The 25,895-nt window shown below is 46.7% G+C and overlaps 1 protein-coding gene across 6 annotated transcripts in view; it reads right to left on the minus strand.

Moving 5' to 3' along the window:
- The window catches only part of vps13a (vacuolar protein sorting 13 homolog A), a 631,135-nt gene that overhangs the window by 457,016 nt on the left and 148,224 nt on the right, over positions 1-25,895 (minus strand). For all 6 annotated transcript variants that reach the window (XM_085985825.1, XM_085985842.1, XM_085985834.1 and 3 more), the window contains exons 12-15: positions 20,379-20,485; positions 14,888-15,059; positions 6,555-6,617; positions 6,107-6,236 (exon numbers count right to left, since the gene is read on the minus strand). In XM_085985825.1, the coding sequence (XP_085841951.1) occupies positions 6,107-6,236; positions 6,555-6,617; positions 14,888-15,059; positions 20,379-20,485 (472 nt within the window). The remainder of the gene's footprint in view (positions 1-6,106; positions 6,237-6,554; positions 6,618-14,887; positions 15,060-20,378; positions 20,486-25,895) is intronic.

Genomic DNA, 25,895 nt, shown 5'->3' on the forward strand with positions numbered 1-25,895 from the left:
TCCACAAAGCAATCACATCCTTCCTATAGTTTGGCGACCAGAACTGCACACAGTATTCCAGCTGTGGCCTAACCAGTGTTTTGTACAGCTCCATCATAACCTCCCTGCTCTTATATTCTATGCCTCGGCTAATGAAGGCAAGTATCCCATATGCCTTTTTAACCACCTTATCCACCTGTTCTGCTGCCTTCAGGGATCTATGTACATGCACACCAAGGTCCCTCTGATCCTCTGTCTTTCCTAGGGTCTTGCCATTCATTGTGTATTCCCTTACCTTGTTCGTCCCTCCAAAATGCATCACCTCACACTTTTCAGGGTTAAATTCCATTTGCCACTGTTCCACCCAACTGACCAACCCATCTATATCATCCTGCAGACTGAGGCTACCCTCCTCGCTATTTACCACCCCATCAATTTTCGTGTCATCTGCGAACTTACTGATCATACCTTTTACATTCACATCCAAATCATTAATGTAGACCACAAACAGCAAGGGACCCAGCACCGATCCCTGCGGTACCCCACTGGACACAGGCTTCCAGTCACAAAAACAACCTTCCACCATCACCCTCTGCCTTCTGCCACTAAGCCAGTTTTGGATCCAATGTGCCAAGGCACCCTGGATCCCATGGGCTCTTACCTTCTTGACCAGTCGCCTATGCGGGACTTTATCGAAAGCCTTACTGAAATCCATGTATACCACATCCACTGCACTACCCTCATCCACACACCTAGTCACCCCCTCGAAAAATTCAATCAAATTAGTCAGACATGATCTTCCCTTGACATAGCCATGCTGACTATCCCTGGTTAATCCTTGCCTCTCCAAGTGGAGACTAATTCTGTCCCTCAGAATTTTTTCCAATAATTTCCCTACCACTGATGTTAGGCTCACTGGCCTGTAATTCCCTGGTTTATCCCTACTACCCTTCTTGAATAATGGTACTATGTTAGCTGTTCTCCAGTCCTCTGGCACATCCCCTGTGGCCAGAGAGGTTCTGAAAATTTGTGTCAGAGCCCCTGCAATCTCCTCCTTTGCCTCACACAGCAGCCTGGGATACATCTCGTCCGGGCCTGGGGATTTATCCAGTTTTAAGCCTGCTAAAACCGCCAGTACCTCCTCCCTCTCGATGCTAATATGTTCAAGTATATCATAGTCCCCCTGCCCGATTTCTATGTCTACATCGTCCTTCTCCATAGTGAACACAGATGCAAAAAATTCATGTAAAACCCCACCTACATCTTCTGGCTCCACACACAGATTGCTACTTTGGTCCCTAATGGGCCCTACTCTTTACCTAGTTATCCTCTTGCCCTTAATATACTTATAAAACACATTAGGATTTTCCTTTCTTTTGCTCGCCAGTGTTATTTCATGGCCCCTCCTCGCTCTCCTAATTTATTTTTTAAGTATCCCCCTGCACTTTTTATACTCCTCTAGGGCTTCCTCTGTCTTTAGTCCTTTGTATCTGCCAAAAGCTCCCCTTTTTTCCCTAATCCATTCTCGTATATCCCTTGACATCCACAGATTTACGACCCTCAGAGAAGAAATTCCTCCTCATCTCAGTTCTAAAAGGGCGACCCTTTATTCTAAAACCCGCGTTTTAGAAACATCCTCTCTGCATCTACCTTGTCGTGCCCCCTCAGTATCTTATATGTTTCAATAAGATCACCTCTCATTCTTCTAAATTCCAATGAGTATAGGCCCAGCCTGCTCAACCTTTCCTCACAAGTCAACCCCCTCATCTCTGGAATTAACGGGTACTGAATTTGGATGATCAGCCATGATCTCATGGAATGGCGGAGCAGGCTCAAGGGGCCAAATGGCCTACTCCTATCTTCTATGTTTCTATGAATGTTGGCCTTTATTGCAAGGGGGTTGGAGTATAAAAGCTGGGAAGTCCTGCTACAACTGTACAGGGTATTGGTGAGAGCACACCTTGAGTACTGCGTACAGTTTTGGTCTCCTTATTTAAGGAAGGATGTACTTGCATTGGAGGCAGTTCAGAGACGATTCACTAGGTTAATTCCAGAGATGAGGGGGTTGACTGGTTGAGCAGGCTGGGCCTATACTCATTGGAATTTAGAAGAATGAGAGGTGATCTTATTGAAACATATAAGATACTGAGGGGCACGACAAGGTAGATGCAGAGAGGATGTTTCTAAAATGCGGGTTTTAGAATAAAGGGTCGCCCTTTTAGAACTGAGATGAGGAGGAATTTCTTCTCTCAGAGGGTCGTAAATCTGTGAAATTCTCTGCCCCAGAGAGCAGTGGGGCTGGGTCATTAAATACATTTAAAGTGGAGATAGACAAATGTTTGCAAGATAAGGGAGTGAAGGGTTATGGGGAGCGGGCGGGGAAGTGGCTTTGAGCCCAAGATCAGCCATGATCTTATTGAATGGCGGAGTAGGTTCGAGGGGCCAAGTGGCCTATTCCTGCTCCTATTTCTTATGTTCTTAAGAACAATACTGAAAAGGTCTGCAAACATGATTATCTTTTGAAAGAGGCAGCTCCAGCTTTTTACCAATTGGGTGGAAAACCCAAGATTCTAAACCAGACAAAATGGCATAACATAATGGCCTGGATTTTCTGGGACCTGTGACCGGGTACACAAAGTGCTCCATAAGTTCCGGGTTTCCATATGCGCGAAAACCCGGAACTTGCAATCAGTTATATTTCAGATCAAGCGCATCCCCGGGAAATGGACATTCGCTGGTGGAGTTGGGCTATTTGCCCAACTACTGCCCAGCGGATGCCCATGAAATTCATATGCCTGGTAAAAGCAGGTGTAAGGCCTTTTTTTTTTAACCAGCGTAAGAGTTTAAATAAAGAACGATATTTTTAATTATTTAAACATAAAATAAAACTTTAAAATTAATTAGATATAGGTTATTTTTAACCCCTTTAAAATGTTTAAATTTATTTTTCAAAAAATTCAGTGTGTGTGTTAAATGTCTAATTTAATTGTATTTCAATTAATTTTGAACATGTAATGATTCATTTTTTTATTTAACTGGTGTGTACTTGTGTTTTTTAGGGGATTCCTATTCATGCTTATGGGGATTCCGTACAAAAGTGGAATCCTCATAAGCATAATGGGATCCCCTTTTGGCTTGGTTGGGCCGGGCCACATGATCCCAGGCGCGCTTGCGAGCTGCATGCGCTCCTGGGATATGTGGGCCTTTACGCATGCATACGCGTAGAAGCACAGGAGCGCGAGTCTATGAACCTCTGGGACCATCAAGTAGGTTCATACGCGGGTTAAGAGCTTCTCCCACCCCCTGCCCAAGTTCCTGACCACCTCGCCCCACCCCGCTTCCTGATCTCCTCGCCCACCCCCACCTCGCCCAAGTTCCTGACCTCCTCGCCCACCCCCACCCCCTGCCCAAGTTCCTGACCTCCTCGCCCCCACCTCGCCCAAGTTCCTGACCTCCTCGCCCCCACCCCGCCCAAGTTCCCGACCTCCTCCTCCTCCCCCACCCCCTGCCCAAGTTCCTGACCTCCTCCCCCACCTCGCCCAAGTTCCTGACCTCCTCCCCCACCCCCACCTCGCCCAAGTTCCTGACCTCCTCCCCCACCTCGCCCAAGTTCCTGACCTCCTCCCCCACCCCCACCTCGCCCAAGTTCCTGACCTCCTCCCCCACCTCGCCCAAGTTCCTGACCTCCTCCCCCACCCCCACCTCGCCCAAGTTCCTGACCTCCTCCCCCACCTCGCCCAAGTTCCTGACCTCCTCCCCCACCTCGCCCAAGTTCCTGACCTCCTCCCCCACCCCCACCTCGCCCAAGTTCCTGACCTCCTCCCCCACCCCCACCTCGCCCAAGTTCCTGACCTCCTCCCCCACCTCGCCCAAGTTCCTGACCTCCTCGCCCACCCCCACCTCGCCCAAGTTCCTGACCTCCTCGCCCACCCCCACCTCGCCCAAGTTCCTGACCTTCTCTCCCACCGCCCCCAGTTCCTGACCTTCTCTTCCCCACCCCCAGTTTCTAACCGTCTCTCCCCCCGCCGAGTTCCTGACCATCTCTCCCCTGCAGTTCCTGACCTTCTCTTCCCACCTTAGTTCCTGACCACCTCTCTCCCCCACCACCCCAAGTTCCTGACTTTCTTCCCGCCCCCCCAGTTCCTGACTTTCTTCCCACACCCCCAGTTCCTGACCTTCTCTTCACCCCCCAGTTCCTGACCACCTCTCTTCTCACCCCCCCAAGTTCCTGACCTTCTCCCCCCCACCCCGTTCCTGACCAGCTCCCCACCTGCCCAGTCCGACCTTCTCTCTCCCCCACCCCCCAGTTACTGACCTTCTCCGCTCCCCCCAAAGCTCCTGAACTTCTCTCCCCCTACCAGTTCCTGACCTACTCTCTCTTCCCACCCCCCAGTTCCTGACCTTCTCTCTTCCCCCAACTCCAATTCCTGACTTTCTCCCTGCTTCCCAGTTCCTGAACCTTCTCCCCACCCCCCCAGTTCCTGACCTCCCCACCCCCCCAGTTCCTGAACCTTCTCCCCACCCCCCCAGTTCCTGACCTTCTCTGCTTCCCCCACCCCCACCACCACAGCTCCTGACCTTCTCTCCCCCTCTGATTCCATCTCTCCCCTCGGCATGCACAAATCCAGTGACGGGCCTTCTCCCACGGAGCATAAATGTTAACTCTGTTTCTCTCTCCACAGACGCTGCCTGGCCTGCTAAGTGTTTCCAGTGTTTTCTGTTGTTATTTCAGATTTCCAGCATCCCCAGTATTTTGTTATAGCTAGGATCCAAATGGGTTTCCATTGTGTCAGCTGTGACTCAGTTGGTAGCACACTCCCTCTGAGTCAGCATCAGTGGGTTCAAGTCCCACTCTAGAGACGCGAGCACAAAAATCTAGGCTGAAACTCCAGTGCAGTACTGAGGGAGTGCTGCACTGTCGGAGGTGCCAGCTTTCGGATGAGACATTAAACCAAGGCCCCACCTGCTTCCTCAGGTGGACATAAAAGATCCCATGGCACTACTTCAAAGAAGAGCAGGGGAATTATCCCCGGTGTCCTAGCCAATATTTAGCCTTCAATCAAAATCACTAAAACAGATTATCTGGTCATTATCACATTGCTGGCGCAAATGGCTGCTGCACTGCCTACATTATAGCAGTGACAACACTTCAAAAGTACTTCATTGGCTGTAAAGTGCTTTGGGATGTCCTGAAAGGCTCTATATAATTGCAAGTCTTTCTTTCTTTCACAGTGACACCTTATATTTGGAAGAAGTGAGCGGAAAAGAAAGGAGAAGTTATTCAATACAAGAATACGTTCAGCCAGGCGGAGGAGTGTGGTGGTGAATGGGGACGAGTTGAGTCTCCATTCAAGGAAGAACCGGAGGGCCCGCAGGCCGTCCTGGTGAGGGTTGGACGTGCAGAGGGACTAGATAAAGAACAGGAAACGGTTGAAGTGGCAGGAGGGCGCCAGAAGAGTTGAGCATGTAGATCAGAAGAGTTTGGAGAAGGGAACGATCATGCTTGAGATTTAAGCTGCAAGGAATCATTTTCTGCCACCTCAGATTGAGCCCCATTTGTAGTGAAATGGAAAAGATTAACATGAATTACACTGGAAGCAAAAAAAACACCAGTAATGCAAACTGGTTTACTTGCAATCAAAAACATTGCAGCGAAAGCTATTTGAGAATGAGTAACAAGCAGCTTTGTTTGTGGACAAAGAAGTGCTACAGACAATAGGGGGAAAGGATCAAGGATGATTTTCAGATTGAGGCTGTATTTATACGTGGCGTGCGAGATGGTACTTTCCTTACTCCCTCCCATCCCCCGCGATTCAGCCCACACCTGCTGGCTGGCAGGTGGGAAATCTGATGAGATAATTCAAAACAGGTCCTACCGAATTTGGGAATACCTTACTGCCGGGTATCTCGTCGGCAAATTCACTCTCCTCGGCAAATTCACTCTCCTCACCACGCTCGCTTCCTGGCTCAGAGTTATACAGGTAATAGGCCAAAATGTGTCTTGATATAGCAAACAAGAACTTCATATAATTCTTCGAACATTTGCCAACACCAATATCTAAGTTTATAATCACATTTAATATTAAATATCTGATTTGATCAAGAATAATAAAACATTTTCTTGTACCGGATTTTGATTCTCGTGGTTTTTCTTCTTTTGCTCCTGCCCAGCTCCAAGCCCAACTAAACCATCCTCCAGAGTTATCTTCTTCAACTTTTGCACCAGGTCTGTAAATCTTATGCCCTGCTTTCATAGCCTACCACAACATTGAATAACAGTGTCTTTACTTTCTTTACCAGAAGCACTGAATTTTATGTTTTATAATTGTGTTGCTAATAAACTGTGCAGCTGATTTAACAAAGTATTTAAAAATAAACCTAGTCAAATAATTACAGATTTATTTTGTTAGTGTACCATATATTTATATTATCTAAATCGGTTTAATACAATAAAGTAAACATTTTGGTTTGATCTATAAAGTAAAAACAAAAAAAACCTGATAAGCAGCATTAGAAAAGAATTAGTCTTTGGTACCAAGATTAGTTTGCATTTCAAAACCCTCCTTCCCAAATACCTCCACTTCTGCCTGTTGTCTTGCGAGTGTAATATTGAACAAATCAAGCTCCTTTTCAAGTTCCTGAAAAGTAAAATACCAATGAATGTAATTCAGGATATTAACATTTAGGCCATTGAGAACGAAACTCACAACATTCTTCAGACTTCTTATGGTTTGTTTCCTCAATATTTCAGAACAAGAGACAAATATTAATTACCCAAAATCCACAACCCTTGCAGCACACACTCACTATCACTCCAGTGGGATTCTGTCATAAGAGCTGCAAATTAGGCCAAGAACTAGATAGCTGGGTCCTGGCCTTGACTGGCAGTTTCCACAGACGCTTGCTAGAAGTAGCCCCCCTGCCCACTCAAAACAGGGACAACGATGTAGAAGGAGGTATAGACTCCCAGGCTGGGAGTTTACATATTCTCCAGCCTAGTCTGCTGAATGGCAGATTTGGAGTCCACCTGGGATTCCAGACCTGGATGCCAGAGATTAGCATGTAAAGTTAAGGCACATGGGATTGGGGGCAAGGTACTGACTTGGATAAAGAACTGGTTGGCAGACAGGAAGCAAAGAGTTGGAATAAACGGCTCTTTTTCTGAGTGGCAGGCAGTGACTAGTGGGGTACCGCAGGGATCGGTCCTAGGACCCCAGCTATTCACAATATATATATATAAATCATCTAGACGAGGGAACTAGATGTAATATCTCCAAGTTTGCAGACGACACAAAGCTGGGTGTGCTGTGAGGAGGATGCCGAGAAACTCCCGTAGGATTTGAACAGTTTGGGTGATTGGGCAGAAGCATGGCAGATGCAGTAACATAGAAACATAGAAGATAGGAGCAGGAGTAGGCCATTCGGCCCTTCGAGCCTGCTCCGCCATTCAATGAGATCATGGCTGATCATTCAAATTCAGTACCCTGTCCCTGCCTTCTCCCCATATCCCTTGATCCCTTTAGCCTTAAGAAATATATCCAACTCTTTCTTGAATATATTTAATGAACTGGCCTCCACCGCCCTCTGTGGCAGAGAATTCCACATGTTCACCACTCTTTGGGTGAAGAAATTCCTCCTCATTTCAGTCCTAAATGTCCTACCCCTTATCCTTAGACTATGACCCCTGGTTCTGGACTCCCCGACCATCGGGAACATCCTTCCAGCATCTACTCTGTCCAGGCCTGACAGAATTTTATAGGTTTCGATGAGATCCCCTCTCAATCTTCTAAACTCCAGTGAGTATAAGCCCAATCGACACAATCTCTCCTCATACGTCATTCCTGCCATCCCAGGTATCAGCCTGGTGAATCTTCACTGCACTCCTTCCATGGCAAGAACGTCCTTCCTCAGATAAGGCGACCAAAACTGCACACAATACTCAAGGTGCGGTCTCACCAAGGCCCTGTACAACTGCAGCAAGATATCCTTGTTCCTGTACTCGAACCCTCTTGCTACGAAGGCCAACATACCATTTGCCTTCTTAACCGCCTGCTGCACCTGCATGCTTACCTTCAGCGACTGGTGCACAAGAACACCCAGGTCTCTTTGCACTTCCCCTTCACCCAATCTATTGCCATTCAAATAATAATCTGCCTTCCTGTTTTTGCCTCCAAAGTGGATAACCTCACATTTATCCACATTATAGTGCATTTGCCATGTTTCTGCCCAATCACCTAACCTGTCCAAATCATACTGGAGTTTCATGACATCCTCCTCACAGCATACCCTCCCACCCAGCTTTGTGTCATCTGCAAATTTGGAGATATTACATCCAATTCCCTCATCCAGATCATTAATATATATTGTGAACAGCTGGGGTCCTAGGACCGATCCTTGCAGTACCCCACTAGTCACTGCCTGCCACTCGGAAAACGACCCGTTTATTCCAACCCGTTTATAATGTGGATAAATGCGAGGTTATCCACTTCGGTGGCAAAAACAGGAAGGCAGATTATTATCTGAACGGCAATAGAGTGGGAGAAGGGGAAGTGCAACGAGACCTGGGAGTCCTTGTGCACCAGTCGCTGAAGGTAAGCATGCAGGTGCAGCAGGCGGTTAAGGAGGCAAATGGTATGTTGGCCTTCGTAGCGAGAGGGTTCGAGTACAAGAACAAGGATGTCTTGCTGCAGTTGTACAGGGCCTTGGTGAGACCACATCTTGAGTATTGTGTGCAGTTTTGGTCGCCTTATCTGAGGAAGAATGTTCTTGCCATGGAGGGAGTGCAGCGAAGATTCACCAGACTGATACCTGGGATGGCAGGAATGACATATGAGGAGAGATTGGGTCGATTGGGCTTATACTCGCTGGAGTTTAGAAGAATGAGAGGGGATCTCATTGAAACTTATAAAATTCTAACAGGACTGGACACAGGAAGGATGTTCCCGATGGCCGGGGAGTCCAGAACCAGGGGACACAGTCTAAGGATAAGGGGTAAGCCATTTAGGACAGAGATGAGGAGGAATTTCTTCACCTAGAGAGTGGTGAACCTGTGGAATTCTCTACCACAGAAGGCAGTGGAGGCCAATTCATTAAATATATTCAAGAAGGAATTGGATATATTTCTTAAGGCTAAAGGGATCAAGGGATATGAGGAGAAGGCAGGGACAGGGTACTGAATTTGGATGATCAGCCATGATCTCATTGAATGGCGGAGCAGGCTCGAGGGGCCGAATGGCCTACTCCTGCTACTATCTTCTATGTTTCTATGTAAATGGGTAGACACATGGCAGATGAAATTTAAAACAATGTGAAGTAATGCATTTGGTAGGAAGAATGAGGAGAGGCAATATAAATTAAATGGTACAATTTTAAAGTGGGTGCAGGAACAAAGAGATCTGCGGGTGTACGTACACAAGTCTTTGAAGATGGAAGGACAAGGTGAGAAGGCTGTTAAAAGAACATAAGGGATCTTTGGCTTCATAAACAGAGACATAGGGGGCGATTTTCCCAATGGAGGCAGGTTTCGGTTTGGGTGGGTTCCAAACCCGTCTCCACTGGAGGTGGGAAAAATTTGCGATTTTCCTCTAATTGGCCAGTTGATTTCAGAGGTGTGGGTTCCCCTGGGCCAATTCGTCTTTTGGGACTGAAACTCGCCTCTGCTGACGTCACTTATCCATCTTCATTTAAGGGCTGCTTGCTGCCTTGGCTCATTCCACTGGTTTTTGGTCAATGCTGCACCACCTCCAAGCTGTTATCTCCTTGAAGAATGACCAGCTCCAAGGCACGGGCCTCCCTGAGGTTCTCGGATGAGACGCTGGATATGGTGGTTGAGGGGGCAAGAGCTAGCAGGGAGGTGCTCTTCTCCTCATCTGGGAGGAAGAGGCCTCCCAAAGAAACCAAGGCTGTGTGGGTCCAGCTGGCAAGGGATATAACCTCCAGATCTGTATGCAGATTGGATGATTGTTTCTGTTTATTGATGATGCCATCCGTGTGTGAATGTATTAAAATTAGGTGATGGCAAACTGTTGGCGTGATGGCATCTGTTATTTCAGCTTAGACAGCTCCACATTGCGGGCTCCGCGACACTTGCGTGGTCAGGTTGGTGGTCAGAGAGTCATGTCCATTATCTATCATGTGTTAAGAAGGAGCCAAGCACATGTGCCACAATGGGCAGCCTATGCAAATCTGGCCAGGATGTGTGCATTCCTTGCACAACGTGCTTCCATGCGCTGGCGCCTTCTGCCCTGTGCAGCATCAGGTGGGTGAGCAGGAGGTTGGGGCTCCTGCTGCTGAGCTGCCTGGTTCTGCTGCTGCCGTGGCTGCTCCTCATCCGAATCGGAGGTCCATGGTGAAAGGAAATAAATGGTTCCCATGCTGCTGGTAGATACCTCCGTTGGGGAAGCGCTCAGTCCAAGCGGGGAGAGGGTCTTCCAAGGAGGTCCCACAGTTGAGAGATAGAAGCTGCAGCACCTCTGACTTTGGTAGGCCTGCTAAAAGTGCTGAAAGACCTGTAGGACAAAAGTTCTGCCACCTGCAACTGCTCACTGATGAAAGCTCCATTTAATGGTGGAGCTGCAGCTGGGAGGAGTCCACCCACTTGTCAACCCGACAGGATTAGCTGGCGTGGTTTAGGAGGGTCATGCAATACGCTGAAAATGTGGCAAAATAACAAAGGCCTGTCAAAATAGGAATATATAGGCCCTTAACTACTACTTAAGGGTCTTAACTACCTCTCCCGACTGATGGAGACGGGACCGAATCGCGGCCATCAAACCCGCCTCCGGCAAAATTGTGCAGAGGCGGGTTGGAGGCCGGTTCCGATCCCGCCCTCAGTTTTTGCCATTTTGCCAACTGTACCGCCTCCAAACCCGCCTCCTTGGGGCTGGGAAAATCACCCCCATGGAGTACAAAAGTAAGTCAATTCTGGGCACCACATCGGGTAGGATGTCAAGGCCTTAGAGAGAAGCTGAGCAATAATAACTTTGAAAAGAGAATTAGATAAATACTTGGAAGGGGAAAAACTTGGAGGGCTATAGGGAAAGGGTAGCAGAATGCAACTAGTTAGGAGTATGGTAGCGTAGTACCTATGTTACTGGACTAATAATCCAGAGGCCTGGATGAATGAGACGCAAGTTCAAATCCCACCACAGCAGCTGGGGAATTTAAATTCCAGATTTATTTAATTAACTGAATAGAAAGCTAGCACCAATAACGGTTACCATCTGATTCACTCATGTCCTTTAGGGAAGGAAATCTGCCATCCTTACCTGGTTTGGCCTTTGTGTGACTGCAGACCCACAGCAATGTGGTTGACTCTAAACTATCCTCTGAAATGGACTAGCAAGCCACTCAATATACTTTTTAGCGGTTTGGTACAACAAAGAATAAAACCGGAGGGACTACCCAGCATCGACCTAGGCACCAGACACGACAAAGGGATATCCAGCCCACTCGACCTTGCAAAGTCCTCACAAACATCTGGGGACTTGTGCCAAAATTGGGAGAGCTGTCCCACAGCCTAGTCAAGTAACAGCCTGACATAGTCATACTCACAGAATCGTAACTTTCAGCCAACGTCCCAGACTCCTCCATCCCCATCCCTGGGTATATCCCATCCCACCAGCAGGACAGACCCACCAGAGGTGCCAGCACAGAGGTATACAGTCGGGAGGGAGTGGTCCTGGGAGTCCTCAACATTGACTCCGGACTACATGAAGTCTCATGGCATCAGGTCAAACATGGGCAAGGATCTGCTGATTACCACCCAATGCCCTCCCTCAGCTGATCAATCAGTACTCCTCCATGTTGAACACCACTTGGAAGAAGCACTTAGGGTAGCAAGGGCACAGAATGAAGTCCCCTACCCAGAGTACAATGTCCATCACCAAGAGTGGCTGGATAGCACCACTACTGACCGAGCTGGCTGCGTCCTGAAGGACATAGCTGCCACACTGGGCCTGCAGCAGGAGGCAAGAGAACCAACACGAGGGAAAAGCCTACTTGATCTTGTCCCCACCAATCTACTTGTTGCAGATGCATCTGTCCAGGACATTATTGGTAGAAATGACCACAGCACAGTCCTTGTGGAGATGAAGTCCTGTCGTCACAATGAGGACACTGGCCATCGTGTTGTACGGCGCTACTGCTGTGCTAAATGCGATAGATTCAGGACAGATCGAGCAGCCCAAAACTGGGCATTCATGAGGTGGTGTGGGCCATCAGCAGCAGAATTGTATACCACCACAATCTGTAACCTCATGGCCCAGCATATCCCTCACTCTACCATTATCATCAAGCCAGGGGACCAACCCAAATTCAACGAGGAGCGTAGAAGAGAATGCCAGGAACAGCACCAGGCATACCTAAAAATGAGGTGCCAAACTGGTGAAGCTACAATACAGGACTACATGCATACAAAACAGTAGAAGCAGCCTGCTACAGACAGAGCTAAGCAATCCCACAACCAACAGATCAGATCAAAACTCTGCAGTCCTGCCACATCTAGTCGTGAATGGTGGTGAACAATTAAACTAATGGGAGGAGGAGGCTCCATGAATAGCCCCATCCTCAATGATGGCAAAGCCCAGCACGCAAGTGCAAAATACAAGGCTGAAGCAGTTGCAACCATCTTCAGCCAGAAGTGTCGAGTGGATGATCCATCTTAGCCTCTTCCTGAGGTACCCACCATCACAGAAGCCAGTCTTCAGACAATTCGATTCACTCCATGTGACATCATAAAATGGCTGAGGGCACTGGATACAGAAAGGCTAAGGGCCCCGACAACATCCCAGCTGTCGCGCTGAAGATTTGTGCTCCAGAATTAGCCGCGCCTCTAGCCAAGCTGTTCCAGTACGGCTACAACACTGGCATCTACCTGACAATGTGGAAAACTGCCCAGGTATGTCCTGTCCACAAAAAGCAGGACAAATCCAACCCGGCCAATTACTGCCCCATCAGTCTACTCTCAATCAGCAACAAAGTGATAGAAGGTGTCGTCGACAGTGCTATCAAGCTGAACTTATTCACCAATAACCTGCTCACTGATGCTCAGTTTGGGTTCCGCCAGGACCACTTGGCTCCAGACATTACTACAGCCTTGGTCCAAACATGGACAAAGGAGCTGAATTCCAGTGGTGAGGCGAGAATGACTGCCCTTGACATCAAGGCAGCATTTAACCAAGTGTGAAACTGATCACAGTGCAATCATCAGCGAACATCCCTCCTACTGACGTTATGATGGAGGGAAGTGTGGCATCAAGAAGCTCTAGTAAATGGTAATCGGGGGTGAAAACTCTCCACTGGCTGTAGTCATCCCTAGCACAAAGGAAGATGCTCGTCATTGTTGGATGCCAATCATCTCAGCCCCAGGACATTGCTGCAGGAGCTCCTCAAGGCAGTGTCCTTGGCCCAACCATCTTCAGCTGCTTCATCAATGACCTTCCCTCCATCATAACGTCAGTAGGAGGGAGGTTCGTTGATGATTGCACTGTGTTCAGTTCCATTCGCAAATCCTCAGATAATGAAGCAGTCCGTGCCCGCATGCAGCAAGACCTGGACTACATTCAGGCTTGGACTGAAAAGTGGCAAGTAACATTCACGCCACGCAAGTGCCAGGCAATGACCATCTCCAACAAGAGAGAGTCTAACCGCCACCCCTTGACATTCAACGGCATTATTATTGCTGAATCCCCCATCAACATCCTGGGGAGTCAACATTGATGAGGAACTTAACTGGATCAACCACATAAATGCTGTGGCTACAAGAACAGGTCAGAGTCTTGGGTATTCTGCGACGAGTGTCGCACCTCCTCAATCCTCAAAACCTTTCCACCATCTACAAGGCACAAGTCAGGAGTGTGATGGAATGCTCTCCACTTGCCTGGATGAATTCAGCTCCAACAACACTCAAAAAACTCGATACCATCCAGGACAAAGTAGCCCACCTGATTGGACACCAGCCACTAGCTTAAATATTCACTCCCTCCACTTCCAGCGCACCGTGGCTACAGTGTGCACCATCTACGATTGACTGCAGCAACTCACCAAGGCTTTTTCAACAGCATCTTGCAAATCCGTGACCTCTACCACCCAGAAGGACCAGGGCAGGAGACACATGGGAACACCATTACCTGCAGGTTTCCCTCCACGTCACACTGACTTGGAAATATATTGCCGTTCCTTCATCGTCGCTGGGTCAAAATCCTGGAACTCCCTCCCTAACAGCACTGTGGGAGTACCTTCACCTCACTGACTGCAGCGGTAGAAGAAGGGGGCTCACCACCACCTGCTCGAGAGCAATTAGGGATGGGCAATAAATGCTGGTCTTGCTAGCATGCCCACTTCCCATGAACGAATAAAAAAATTAGATAGCACTTTTGAAAAGCCAGCACAGGCACGATGGGCCAAATGGTCTCCTTCTGTGCTATATCATTCTATGATTCTATATACAATCTTGGATTAGAGTGGAGCGAATTGGGCAGTGTCCTGCTCCTGTTCAGTATCCTACGTCCCTGCTAGAAGTGCATGTCTGTCGGGACGTTGGTTGAAAACAGGACTGGGCTGGAATGTAATGCCACCACAGTCAAACAGCCTGCTGACGTTGGCTGTCAAGGCACCCATTTTATTTGAAGTAAATAATGTCACTCCAACCACAAAAATTATGGTAGAGTCACTGCAGTTATAGGCAGGTATATCCTAGCATTTACACTATGGTGCTAGGGCCTCAAATTTTCAGTCCCAGTTTTCACAAATTCAAAAAAAATTCAAAAACAAGTGTGTTATGTTGATCAATTTGTCACAGTTTCAGATATCATGGCATATTTAATTCCATGTTAATGGTAAAATAATAATTTTTTTGAATTAGCTTTAAAATGGTTAAACATTTATTTAATATAAACTGTCCCCCAACCTCAAGTGTCTTGACAAGTTCTTCATCTGGTTTCTTGGTTGTAATCCTTGATTTATAGAGTTTCCTGTAGTTCTTTATTTTCTGCCTGTGCTTTTGAATGTGCTTCCATGACCATGCAGCAAGTGCAGGCTTTATATTCTCTTGCAATATGCTATTTATAGCATATGTCCACCTGATTAAGACAAAAGCAAAACAGGGTCCACTTAAAAAAAAAATACAAGTCTAAATTTTTACAGGAAAGTTTTAACTCTTCTATACTTAAACAAAGAATAGCATTTAAATATTTGATAAAACCAAGAGTTCAAATGAACTGCTACATAATGCTAAATTCTAGACTAAGATCTGTAAGTATAGATGTTGGCCCCGATTTTCGGCTTGTTTGGGAAATGGTCGGGTTTCCCCGAATGTGGGGTTTCTGACACACAAAAAAAGTGTCAGCCAGCTCCACGCAATTTTCCCTCAAGTGGCCAATTAATTCCCAGCATGTGGGAAGCCTTGCTAATTGTCCAATTCGAGTCAGAAATCCCCACAGTATGATGTCATCATTCGTGGTGCTTTCAAGGTCCATAGCAAGCACTGCATCCTCTGAAGGCTTCCAAACAAACCATACAGGATGGCAGAGGAGCCTGCAGCAGCTGTGGCCAGTGCCAGACCCCGAGCTGCCTCCAAATTCGACGAGGCTTCACTGCAGGCATTATTGGATGGGGTAAGGGCCCACAGGGAGGTCCTCTTCCCTAGGCCAGGGAGGAAGAGGCCTCCCACTGAGACCAATGCTGCATGGATGCAGGTGTCAGAAGATGCCAACTCGCTGGGAGTCACCAGAAGAACCTTGGCATTACATCTCTAACTCCTTCCTTTACTCCCCCACAGTACCATCCAGAGCCCCCATCCTCATTGTGGAGGAGGAAGAGGCTGTGCAGTCAGACTCCTCAGAGGAAGCTCCAACCTCTGAGGGCGCAGCGTCAGCAGAAGTAAGCGCACCCAGCACCAGCGCAGACACTCACGCCTCGGGGGGACCTTCGGGACATAGAGTAGTGTTGTCACCTGGTGTTTCACAGCTCACAAGTGAGCCTCAGCAGATTCTGGAGACAGGGACAGCAGTGGAGAGTCCTCGTCGGAGGGCGCAGGACTCTGCCAGCTCAGCTTAGCTGCGCTGCGTGTCGACCCTCTGCCTCTGGGTCCATCCGCAAGAGAAGAGGTGATGGATCTCCATTCACAGATGCAGGAGTCTCTGGCAGGTTTTGTCTCCAGGGTCGCTGCGAGTGTGGAGTGAATGGAGGAGTCCATAGCCTTTGTGGAGTCATTGGCGCATGAACGCATCACCATGGAAAGGTTGGCAACCTCCATGCAGGAGATAACTCGCTAGGGCACGGAAAACATGGTGAGTGCTCATAAGAGAATGACATCTCTTGAGGAGCGTTGGCCATCTGTTGAACAGAGAAACCAGATCTTCATGGAAGTCCTTCTGAGTAGGACTGCCAGTGCAGAAACGGGTCCCACTGGCCCCCTAAAGCGCAGCAAGGTGCTCTCAAGCCACTTCCAAGCGCTGGCCCCTTCTGGCCTGTGCAGCTTCTGAGTGAGCAGCAGCCTGGTGCTCATCCTGCTGTTCCTGGTTCTGCTGCTGCCGCCTCTGCTGTTGGAGATCCTCTAATGCCAGGAAGGGAAGGTACCAAAGGCCTCCCATGCTTCTGGCAGATGCCTCCGTTGAGGGGGCGCTGAGTTAGGGTGGTGAGAGGGGCTTCCCAGGAGCTCACACTGGAGAAGTGTGTGAGGCTTCAACTTTCTACAGCTATTCCTAAGCCTTCAAAAAGTTCCCCCAAGCCTTCACCAACAAGGTCCTGCAGCCTGCAAATGTTGCCTCTTTAAATCTCTTCAGCCCTCATTGACCTGCAGCTGACAGCAAGCAAGCCAACTGTTTTCACGCCAGCTCTCATCAGCGGGGTTCCCCGCAGGAGTGTTTGATGTGGGGAAAGCCCCAAAGTCGCATCGGCCCCGGAAAATCTACCTCAACAAGGGGATAATTGCTCATTATTGCTCCGACGACCAGTCCCGCCAGCGCCGGCCGGGACTGAGGCGGGTCGCGTAGAAACGGCGGTCCGAAAGTCGGATGGGGCGGGGAATCAGGTGGGGGGGGGTCCCGACCTGCTTTTTCGCCTATTTTCGGCCCCTGGCTGCCTGGAAAGCCGCCCGACGGCTGCCAGAAAATCAACCCTGTTATCTCCCAAATGTTATGCTATAAAGCAGCATGTTAAGGCATGCATTGTATAGAAACTCAACAGCATTGCAAAATTCAACTCAGTGCATTGATGCTATTGATTCCTTAAATACTTTTGCTCCAAAGCTAACATATTTAAGGGTAGATTTTACATATTCACACTCTAGTGCAGTGCTTTGCAAGCCAGGATTATATATTGGGCATTTAGGCATGGTGGTCAGCTCGCACTGCAGGATTTTTTTGTCCATCAAAGCTCTGTGCTGGAAATACGCATTTGTAAAATCTATCCTTCCAACATCTTGCTTGTCTGTAATGCTTTTACTTAGCTGTATCAAAAGCAGCAGTAATTTAAAAAAAAAAAGTAGAAAACACTTAGGGGGTGATTTTCATTCAGAAGTCGGGAAGGAGGTGGGACTACAACCGGGGTTGTAGTCCCGCCTCCATCGAGATGCGGCCAATCCACGCGATTTTAACTTGATTGACCTTGTTGAGCCTGCCCAGCGGGTTCAGCAGGCCAATTAAGGGACACCCGGCAACAGGTGATGTCACAGACTGAAATTTCATCCGTCAAGATGTTTTGACAGATGAAATATCAGTGTTTCACAGCTGTTTGAAGCTGTCAAACACTGTCAGTCTTACTTCTAACCTGAGTCCTTCTACACAGACTCAGTTAGAAATCTCACCGGCACTGAAAGCTGCAGGCTGTCGCTTTTGACAGATCGCAGCCATTCTGCTTTCTGTGCCGGTTAGATGATGGACTCCCGAAACCTAGAGGAAGGAAGGCTGAAAAGGTAAGTACAGGTAATTTAAACTTCTTTACACACTTACCTTTGCATTCATGCACCCATCACTCACCTGAACACCGACATCTCGACCCCTCCAAGTCCTTAAACCCGACGGCCCGACTCCTCTAACTTGGCGTGGTTTAGAACCGTCGGGAATCCCACACTTCAAGCTTTAAAATAGGAATTAGGCTAAAAACTGCCTGTTAACAGGCAGTTAATTGGCACTAATCCCTTCCCGCCTCGGGTAGGCGGGTCCCAGTGCGGGGCGGGTACCTGCCTCCTTTGAAACTTACATGGAGGCGGGGTGGTGTCGGGACCCCCGAATTCGGGACTCCTCGGGTCAATGAAAATCGACCCCTTAGAATTTGTACAAAATATATAATTTTAGCACCATTAATGATATGTCAAGCACTGAAATAGAGCATTTACTCCAGCTAGATTTTTTATGGGACCTTAGTAAATCACAGCATCATAATTACGTGAAACTTACTATTTGGTAATTTAGCAGACATTTGTCATACTAGCACTAAAAAAGGTTTAATAAGTGGTGGGTTTAAATATACCGAAGTAAAAGCATTACAGACTAGTCATATGTTAAAAAGGATATATTTTACAAATGCATGTGTCCAGCGCAGAACTTTAAAAGACAAAAAAATCCTGCAGGGCAAGCTAACCACCACACCCAAATGTCCAATATATGCTCACAAAGCACTGCACTAGACTGAATATGTAAAATCTACCCTAAAATATTTTTGCTCCAGAGCCAACACATTTAAGGAATCAGTAACATCACAGTCTACATATAATGGGCCGTAATTTGCGACCCGCACGGGTGCGTATGAGGTGTGTTCGCGTCCGTAAGGACCACACAAGTTCCAGGCTTAGGCATGCAAAGCACATGCACGAAAACCCGGAACTTGCAATCTGTCAAGAATTCTCGACAGATCATCCACATCCCCAGGAAAAGGGCCTCGGCAAGCAGAGAGTTACGCTATTTGCCCAACTTCCACCTGCTGAATGCCTGTGATATTCTTATGCCTGGTAAAAGCAGGCGTAAGACCTGCTTTTACCAGCAGAAGAGTTTTAAAAAATAGAAAAATAAAATTTTAGCACTCATTTATACTTTAAAAAGCTCTGTCCAATAAGGTAAAAAGAAAGACTTGCAATTATATAGCGCCTTTCACGACCACCAGATGTCTCAAAGCGCTTTGCAGCCAATGAAGTACTTTTTGAAGTGGAGTCACTGTTGTAATGTGGAAAACGCGGCAGCCAATTTGCACACAGCAAGGTCCCACTAACAGCAATGTGATAATGACCAGATAATCTGTTTTTTGTTATGTTGGTTGAGGGATACATATTGGCCAGGACACTGGGGCTAACTCCCCTGCTCTTCTTCGAAAAAGTGCCATGGGATCTTTTACGTCCACCCGAGAGAGCAGACGGGGCCTTGGTTTAATACGTCTCATCTGAAAGACAGCACCTCCGACAGTGCAGCACTCCCTCAGCACTGCACTGGACTGTCAGCCTAGCTTTATGTGCTCAAGTCCCTGCAGTGGGACTTAAACCCACAACCTTCTAACTCAGAGGCGAGCATGCTACCAACTGAGCCACAGCTGACACATACATTTATTTTTAGCCCCGTTAAAACATAATTTTGTTTTCAAAAAATTACATTTCTGTTTAAAATATTTAATTAAATGCCATTTTAATTAATTTTAAATATCTAATTAATTTTTTTTTAATATTTCATGTGCTCATATATTTTTTTTTTTTTTTTTTTAAAGTGATCCCCATTCATACTTATGGGATTCCGTTCGTACGGAGCTCCCATAAGTATGCATGGGGATTCCCTTTTATTGGTTGAGCCGGCTCACGTGATCCCAAGGGCGCTTGTGAAAGGCGTGCGCCCCTGGGATACATGGGAGAGGCCCAGGAGCGCGAATCTCTGTACCTCCCAGGCCACCAGGTAAATTCGTAGATTAAAAAAAAAAAAAATTTTATATACAGGTCGGAGGCATCCAACCGCAAATTTTGGGCTATTATGTGGTAAATCCTCAATGCAAGCATGGAAGTGCAGTTGCTGTTAGACCAAATTTAAAATCATTACTTTTAAACAGCACTATCTAATTTTCAAATGGTACATTTTACTTCTTGTTCTCCTGTAAAACATTTAATGCTTTAATACAAGAAATGTTAAATATACAAATCATCTAAAGATATAATGAATCATAACTAGCAGCTAAAGTAAAATTGTATTGGAGGCATCCTCTTAACAATTGGTATGATAAATACCCTCATCTACTATTGTCATCATATTGCTATCTTGCATACTTCAGTCACTGCTATCAACTAGAACAATTCAATTAACAAAAAAAAATCAAGTCCTCTCCAAAAAATGTATTTTAATTTTATTTCTACAGGAGAAACTGTTTGTATTCTTTGAAATAATGAAGTTCAATTCCTAAACAGCAAAATGAATTAAAATGTTTACCATATTTCAGCATTGTTGTGACAAGGGACATTTGGTTTATATTTTCTATATGGCAGGTTTCGTGACATCATATCAACAGACCCAAGTAGCTCCATGATGCTGAGATACTGTTCAAAGAACAAAAATACAAGGTTCTTTATGAAAATACTAGATAGGTAAGAGCCTAGAAATTACTATTGCCAACATTAGTAGACAAGCAGTTTACACAATTGTACTACGTCCTTGTGCTATATTAATGGCAGTGGTAATCCATTTGAAACCAACATGTTAATGCCTATATTAAAACAGCAGACTAAGGATGTCATGAACGTGTAGACCACTTATATACTCATAATAATCATCAACAGTAATTTCTGGGCTAAAATTATTCATCACCAGGTTTGCAAGATATGTTACTTTTTTTCTTTAAAAAAAAAAATCCCAATAAAGCAGACAGATCTTCATTACTCACTGCAAAGTTTTTACTTTTAGGTCACCCTGAATGAGGTTGGCAGAAGTTGACTCTGTAAAACTACACAAATATGCATACCAATATTGAACATATATTACATAGGTTGTACGGCACAGAAACAAGCCATTTGGCCCAACCAGCCCATGCTGGCATTTATGCTCCACTCGAGTCTCCTCCAGTCTTTCCTCATCTAAAATCGATCAGCATAACCCTCTACTCCCTTCTCTAACCTCCCTTTAAATGCATCTATACTATTTGCCTCAACTGCTCCCTGCGGTAGCGAGTTCCACATTTTCACCACTCTCTGGATAAAGAAGTTTCTTCTGAATTCCTTCTTTGATTTTTTGTATTAATGGACTCTAGTTATGCTCTTCCCCACAAGTGGAAACACTCTCTTTGTATCTATTCTTATCAAAACCTTTCATAATTATAAAGACCTCTATTTGGTCATCCCTCAGCCTTCTTTTTTCAAGTGGAGAGAGACCCGGCCTGTTCATCCTTTCCCGATAGGTATACCCTCGCATTTCTGCTATCATCCTTGTAAATCTTCTCTGCACCCTCTCCAGCGCCTCTATATCCTTTCTATAATATGGCAACCAGAATTGTATGTAGTATTCCAAATGTGGTCTAAACAAGGTTTGATACAAGTTAAGCATAACTTCACTACTTTTCAATTTGATCCCTCTGGAAATAAACCCTAGTGCTTGGTTTGCTTTTTTTTTAAAAATGGCCTGGTTAACCTGTGTCGCTACTTTTAGTGATTTGTGTATTTGTACTCCGAGATCCCTTTGCTCCTCCACCTCACCCAGACTCTCACCCTCCAAGTAATAAGTGACCTCCCTATTCTTCCTACCAAAATGTAATCTCACATTTATGTGTTGAAATTAATTTGCCAATTATATGCCCATTCTGCAAGTGTATTAATGTCCTCCTGTAATTTGTTGCAGTCCTCCTCAGTATTAACTATCCCCCACCCCCCCAATTTGGTGTCATCCACAAATTTAGAAATTGTGTTTTTGATTCCAAAGTCTAAATCGTTGATATATATTGTGAACAACAGTGGTCCCAGCACTGATCCTTGTGGAACATCACTACCCACCTTCTGCCACTGTGAATAGCTACCCTTTACCCCTACTCTCTGCTTTCTGTCTTGAAGCCAGCTAGCTTTCCAATCTGCTACTTGTCCCCTGATATAGGCCTCGATATTTATGGAGAAGCAGAGAAGGAGCCCGTTAGCAACCAGGAAAGCTGGAGATGCCAGGAACATGGAGGTCCTGCCGAGTTTAAAAGTAGAGCCTCAGAATATTTTTTCGCCCATTTCCTGCCTGGCAGCCAGCCAGCCAGATTGAAGGCTGACTGCTGGGAGGGAAGACTGCAGTACAAGGCAGCAGCTGAAGACCGCTGGGGACGATGCCTGGCAATCAAGAAAATCGGGGGTCGATGGGGGAAAATCGCGGGGGGGGGGGGGGGGGGGGGGAGAGGGGGAGGGAGCACGGGGGGCGGGGGGGGGGCGGTGACAGGGAATGCTGCCTAGGCCCTAAGCTCTGGAATGAACTCCCTAAATTTCTCAGCCTCTCAATGGTCCCTCTTCTCCTTTAAGACGCTCCTTAAAACCTCTCTCTTTGACCAAGCTTTTTGTCAACTGTCCTAATATCTTATTTGTCTCAGTCATAGAGTCATAGAGTTTTACAGCACAGAAAGAGGCCCTTCGGCCCATCGTGTCTGCGCCGTCCATCAATCCCTGTCCAGTCTAATCCCATTTTCCAGCATTTGGTCCATAGCCTTGTATGCAATGGCATTTCAAGTGCTCATCCAAATGCTTCTTGAATGTTGTGAGGGTTCCTGCCTCTACCACCCTTTCAGGCAGTGAGTTCCAGATTCCAACCACCCTCTGGGTGAAAAAGTTCCTCCTCAAATCCCCTCTAAATCTCCTGCCCCTTACCCTGAATCTATGCCCCCTTGTTATTGACCCCCCTACTAAGGGGAAAAGTTCCTCTTTATCTACCCTATCTATGCCCCTCATCATTTTGTACACCTCAATCAGGTCCCCCCTCAGCCTTCTTTGCTCCAAGGAAAACAACCCCAGCCTGTTTAGTCTTTCTTCATAGCTGAGGCGCTCCATCCCAGGTAACATCCTGGTGAATCTTCTCTGCACCCTCTCCAAAGCAATCACATCCTTCCTATAGTGAGGCGACCAGAACTGCACACAGTACTCCAGCTGTGGCCTCACCAGCGTTTTGTACAGCTCCATCATAACCTCCCTGCTCTTGCCTTCATTAGCCGAGGCATAGAATATAAGTATCCCATATGCCTTTTTAACCACCTTATCTACCTGTTCCGCTGTCTTCAGGGATCTATGTACATGTACACCAAGGTCCCTCTGTACTTCCTAGGGTCCTACCACTCATTGTGTATTCCCTTGCCTTATTTGTCCGTCCAAAATGCATCACCTCGCACTTTTCAGGGTTAAATTCCATTTGCCACTTTTCCGCCCATCTGACCAACCCATTTATATCGTCCTGTAGCCTGAGGCTTTCCTCCTCGCAATTTACCACCCCACCAATTTTCGTGTCATCTGCGAACTTATTGATCATACCTTTTACATTCTCATCCAAATCATTTATGTAGATCACAAACAGCAAGGGACCCAGCACCGATCCCTGAGGTACCCCACTGGACACAGGCTTCCAGTCACAAAAGCAACCTTCCACCCTCTGCCTCCTGCCACTCAGCCAGTTTAGGATCCAACGCGCCAAGGCACCCTGGATCCCATGGGCTCTTACCTTCTTGACCAGTCTCCTATGCGGGACTTTGTCAAAAGCTTTACTGAAGTCCATGTAAACCACATCCACAGCATTTCCCTCATCCACACACCTAGTCACCCCCTCGAAAAATTCAATCAGATTGGTCAGACATGATTTACCCTTGACAAAGCCATGCTGACTAACCCCGATTAATCCTTGCCTCTCCAAGTGGAGACTAATTTTGTCCCTCAGAATTTTTTCCAATAATTTCCCTACCACAGATGTTAGGCTCACTGGCCTGTAATTCCCTGGTTTATCCCTGCTACCCTTCTTGAATAATGGTACTACGTTAGCTGTTCTCCAGTCCTCTGGTACATCCCCTGTGGCCAGAGAGGTTCTGAAAATTTGTGTCAGAGCCCCTGCAATCTCCTCCTTTGCCTCACACAACAGCCTGGGATACATCTCGTCCGGGCCTGGGGATTTATCCACTTTTTGGCCTGCTAAAACCGCTAGTACCGCCTCCCTCTCGATGCTAATATGTTCAAGTATGTCACAGTCCCCTTGCCCGATTTCTATGTCTACATCGTCTTTCTCCATAGTGAACACAGATGCAAAAAATTCATTTAAAACCCCGCCTACATCATCTGGTTCTACACACAGATTGCCACTTTGGTCCCTAATCGGCCCTACCCTTTCCCTGGTTATCCTCTTGCCCTTAATATACTTATAAAACATCTTAGGATTTTCCTTTATTTTGCTCGCCAGTGTTATTTCATGGCCCCTCCTCGCCCTCCTAATTTCTTTTTTAAGTATGCCCCTGCACTTTTTATACTCCTCTAGGGCTTCCTCCGTCTTTAGTCTTTTGTAATTGCCAAAAGCCCCCCTTTTTTTCCTAATGCATTTTTGTATATCCCTTGTCATCCAAGGTTCCCTTTGCTTGTTGGTCCCACCCTTGACTTTTACAGGAACATGTTGGCGTTGTACTCTCTCTATTTCCCTTCTGAAAGTCTCCCACTGTTTTGATGTGGATTTTCCTATAAGTAGCTGCTCCCAGTCCACCTTGGCCAGATCCTGCCTTATCATATTAAAATCGGCCTTCCCCCAATTTAGAACCCTTATTTCCGGGCCGTCTTTGTCTTTTTCCATGACCACCTTAAATCTCACCGAATTATGGTCACTGTCGCCAAAATGCTCTCCTACTGACACTTCCACCACTTGCCCAGCTACATTCCCTAGAATTAGGTCCAGTACCGCCCCCTCTCTTGTCGGACTTTCTACATGTTGGCTCAAAAAGCTCTCCTGGATGCACTTTAAGAATTCTGCACCCTCTAAGCCTTTCACACTCTGACTATCCCAATTAATATTGGGGAAGTTGAAATCCCCCACTATTATTACCCTATTATTTTCACACTTCTCTGAGATTTGCCTACATATCTGTTCCTCTATCTCCCCGACTGTTTGGGGGCCTATAGTACACTCCCAGCAAAGTGCTTGCCCCCTTTTTGTTTTTAAGTTCTACCCATATGGCCTCATTAAAGGAGCCCGCTAATATATCGTCCCTCCTTACAGCAGTAATTGACTCCTTAATTAATATTGCAACACCCCCTCCCCTTTTACACCCCCCTCTGTCTCGCCTGAAGATTCTATACCCCGGAATATTGAGCTGGCAGTCCTGACCCTCCCTCAACCATGTCTCCGTGATAGCAACAATATCGTACTCCCATGTGTTCAACAACAACTTCAGTTCATCCACCTTATTTGCAAGACTCCTTGCATTAAAATAAATGCCTTCCAGCCCTGCCATATTCCCTTTTGCCTTCACATATTTGCTCTGCCTTCCCAGCTGACTTGTTTTTTCCTCCGTATTTGGCTGTAAATCACCCCCTACTATAGCTCCACTCTGTATCCCACCCCCCTGCCAATACCCCCGCAAGGATATTGGTTCCCCTCTGGTTCAGGTGTAAACCGTCCGACTTGTACAAGTCCCACCTTTCCCAGAAGCAGACCCAGTGATCCAGGAAACTAAAGCCCTCCCTCCTGCACCATCCCTTTAGCCACGCATTCATCTGTTCTATCTTCCTATTCCTATACTCACTAGCACGTGGCACCGGGAGTAATCCAGAGATTACAACCTTTGAGGTCCTGCTCCTTAATCTTCCACCTAGCTCCCTAAATTCTTGCTGCAGGACCTCATCCCTCTTTTTACCTAGCGTGTCAAACTCGGTTTGATAACGGACCTGTGAACCGCCTTGGGACGTTAAAGGCGCTATATAAATGTAAGTTGTTAACCTTCTATATTAAAGGGAATACAAGCTTAGCCTA

The sequence above is a fragment of the Somniosus microcephalus genome, chromosome 1 (genome assembly GCF_052327205.1).
Source record: "Somniosus microcephalus isolate GS21.2 chromosome 1, FLI_Smic_1.0, whole genome shotgun sequence".
NCBI lineage: Eukaryota > Metazoa > Chordata > Chondrichthyes > Squaliformes > Somniosidae > Somniosus > Somniosus microcephalus.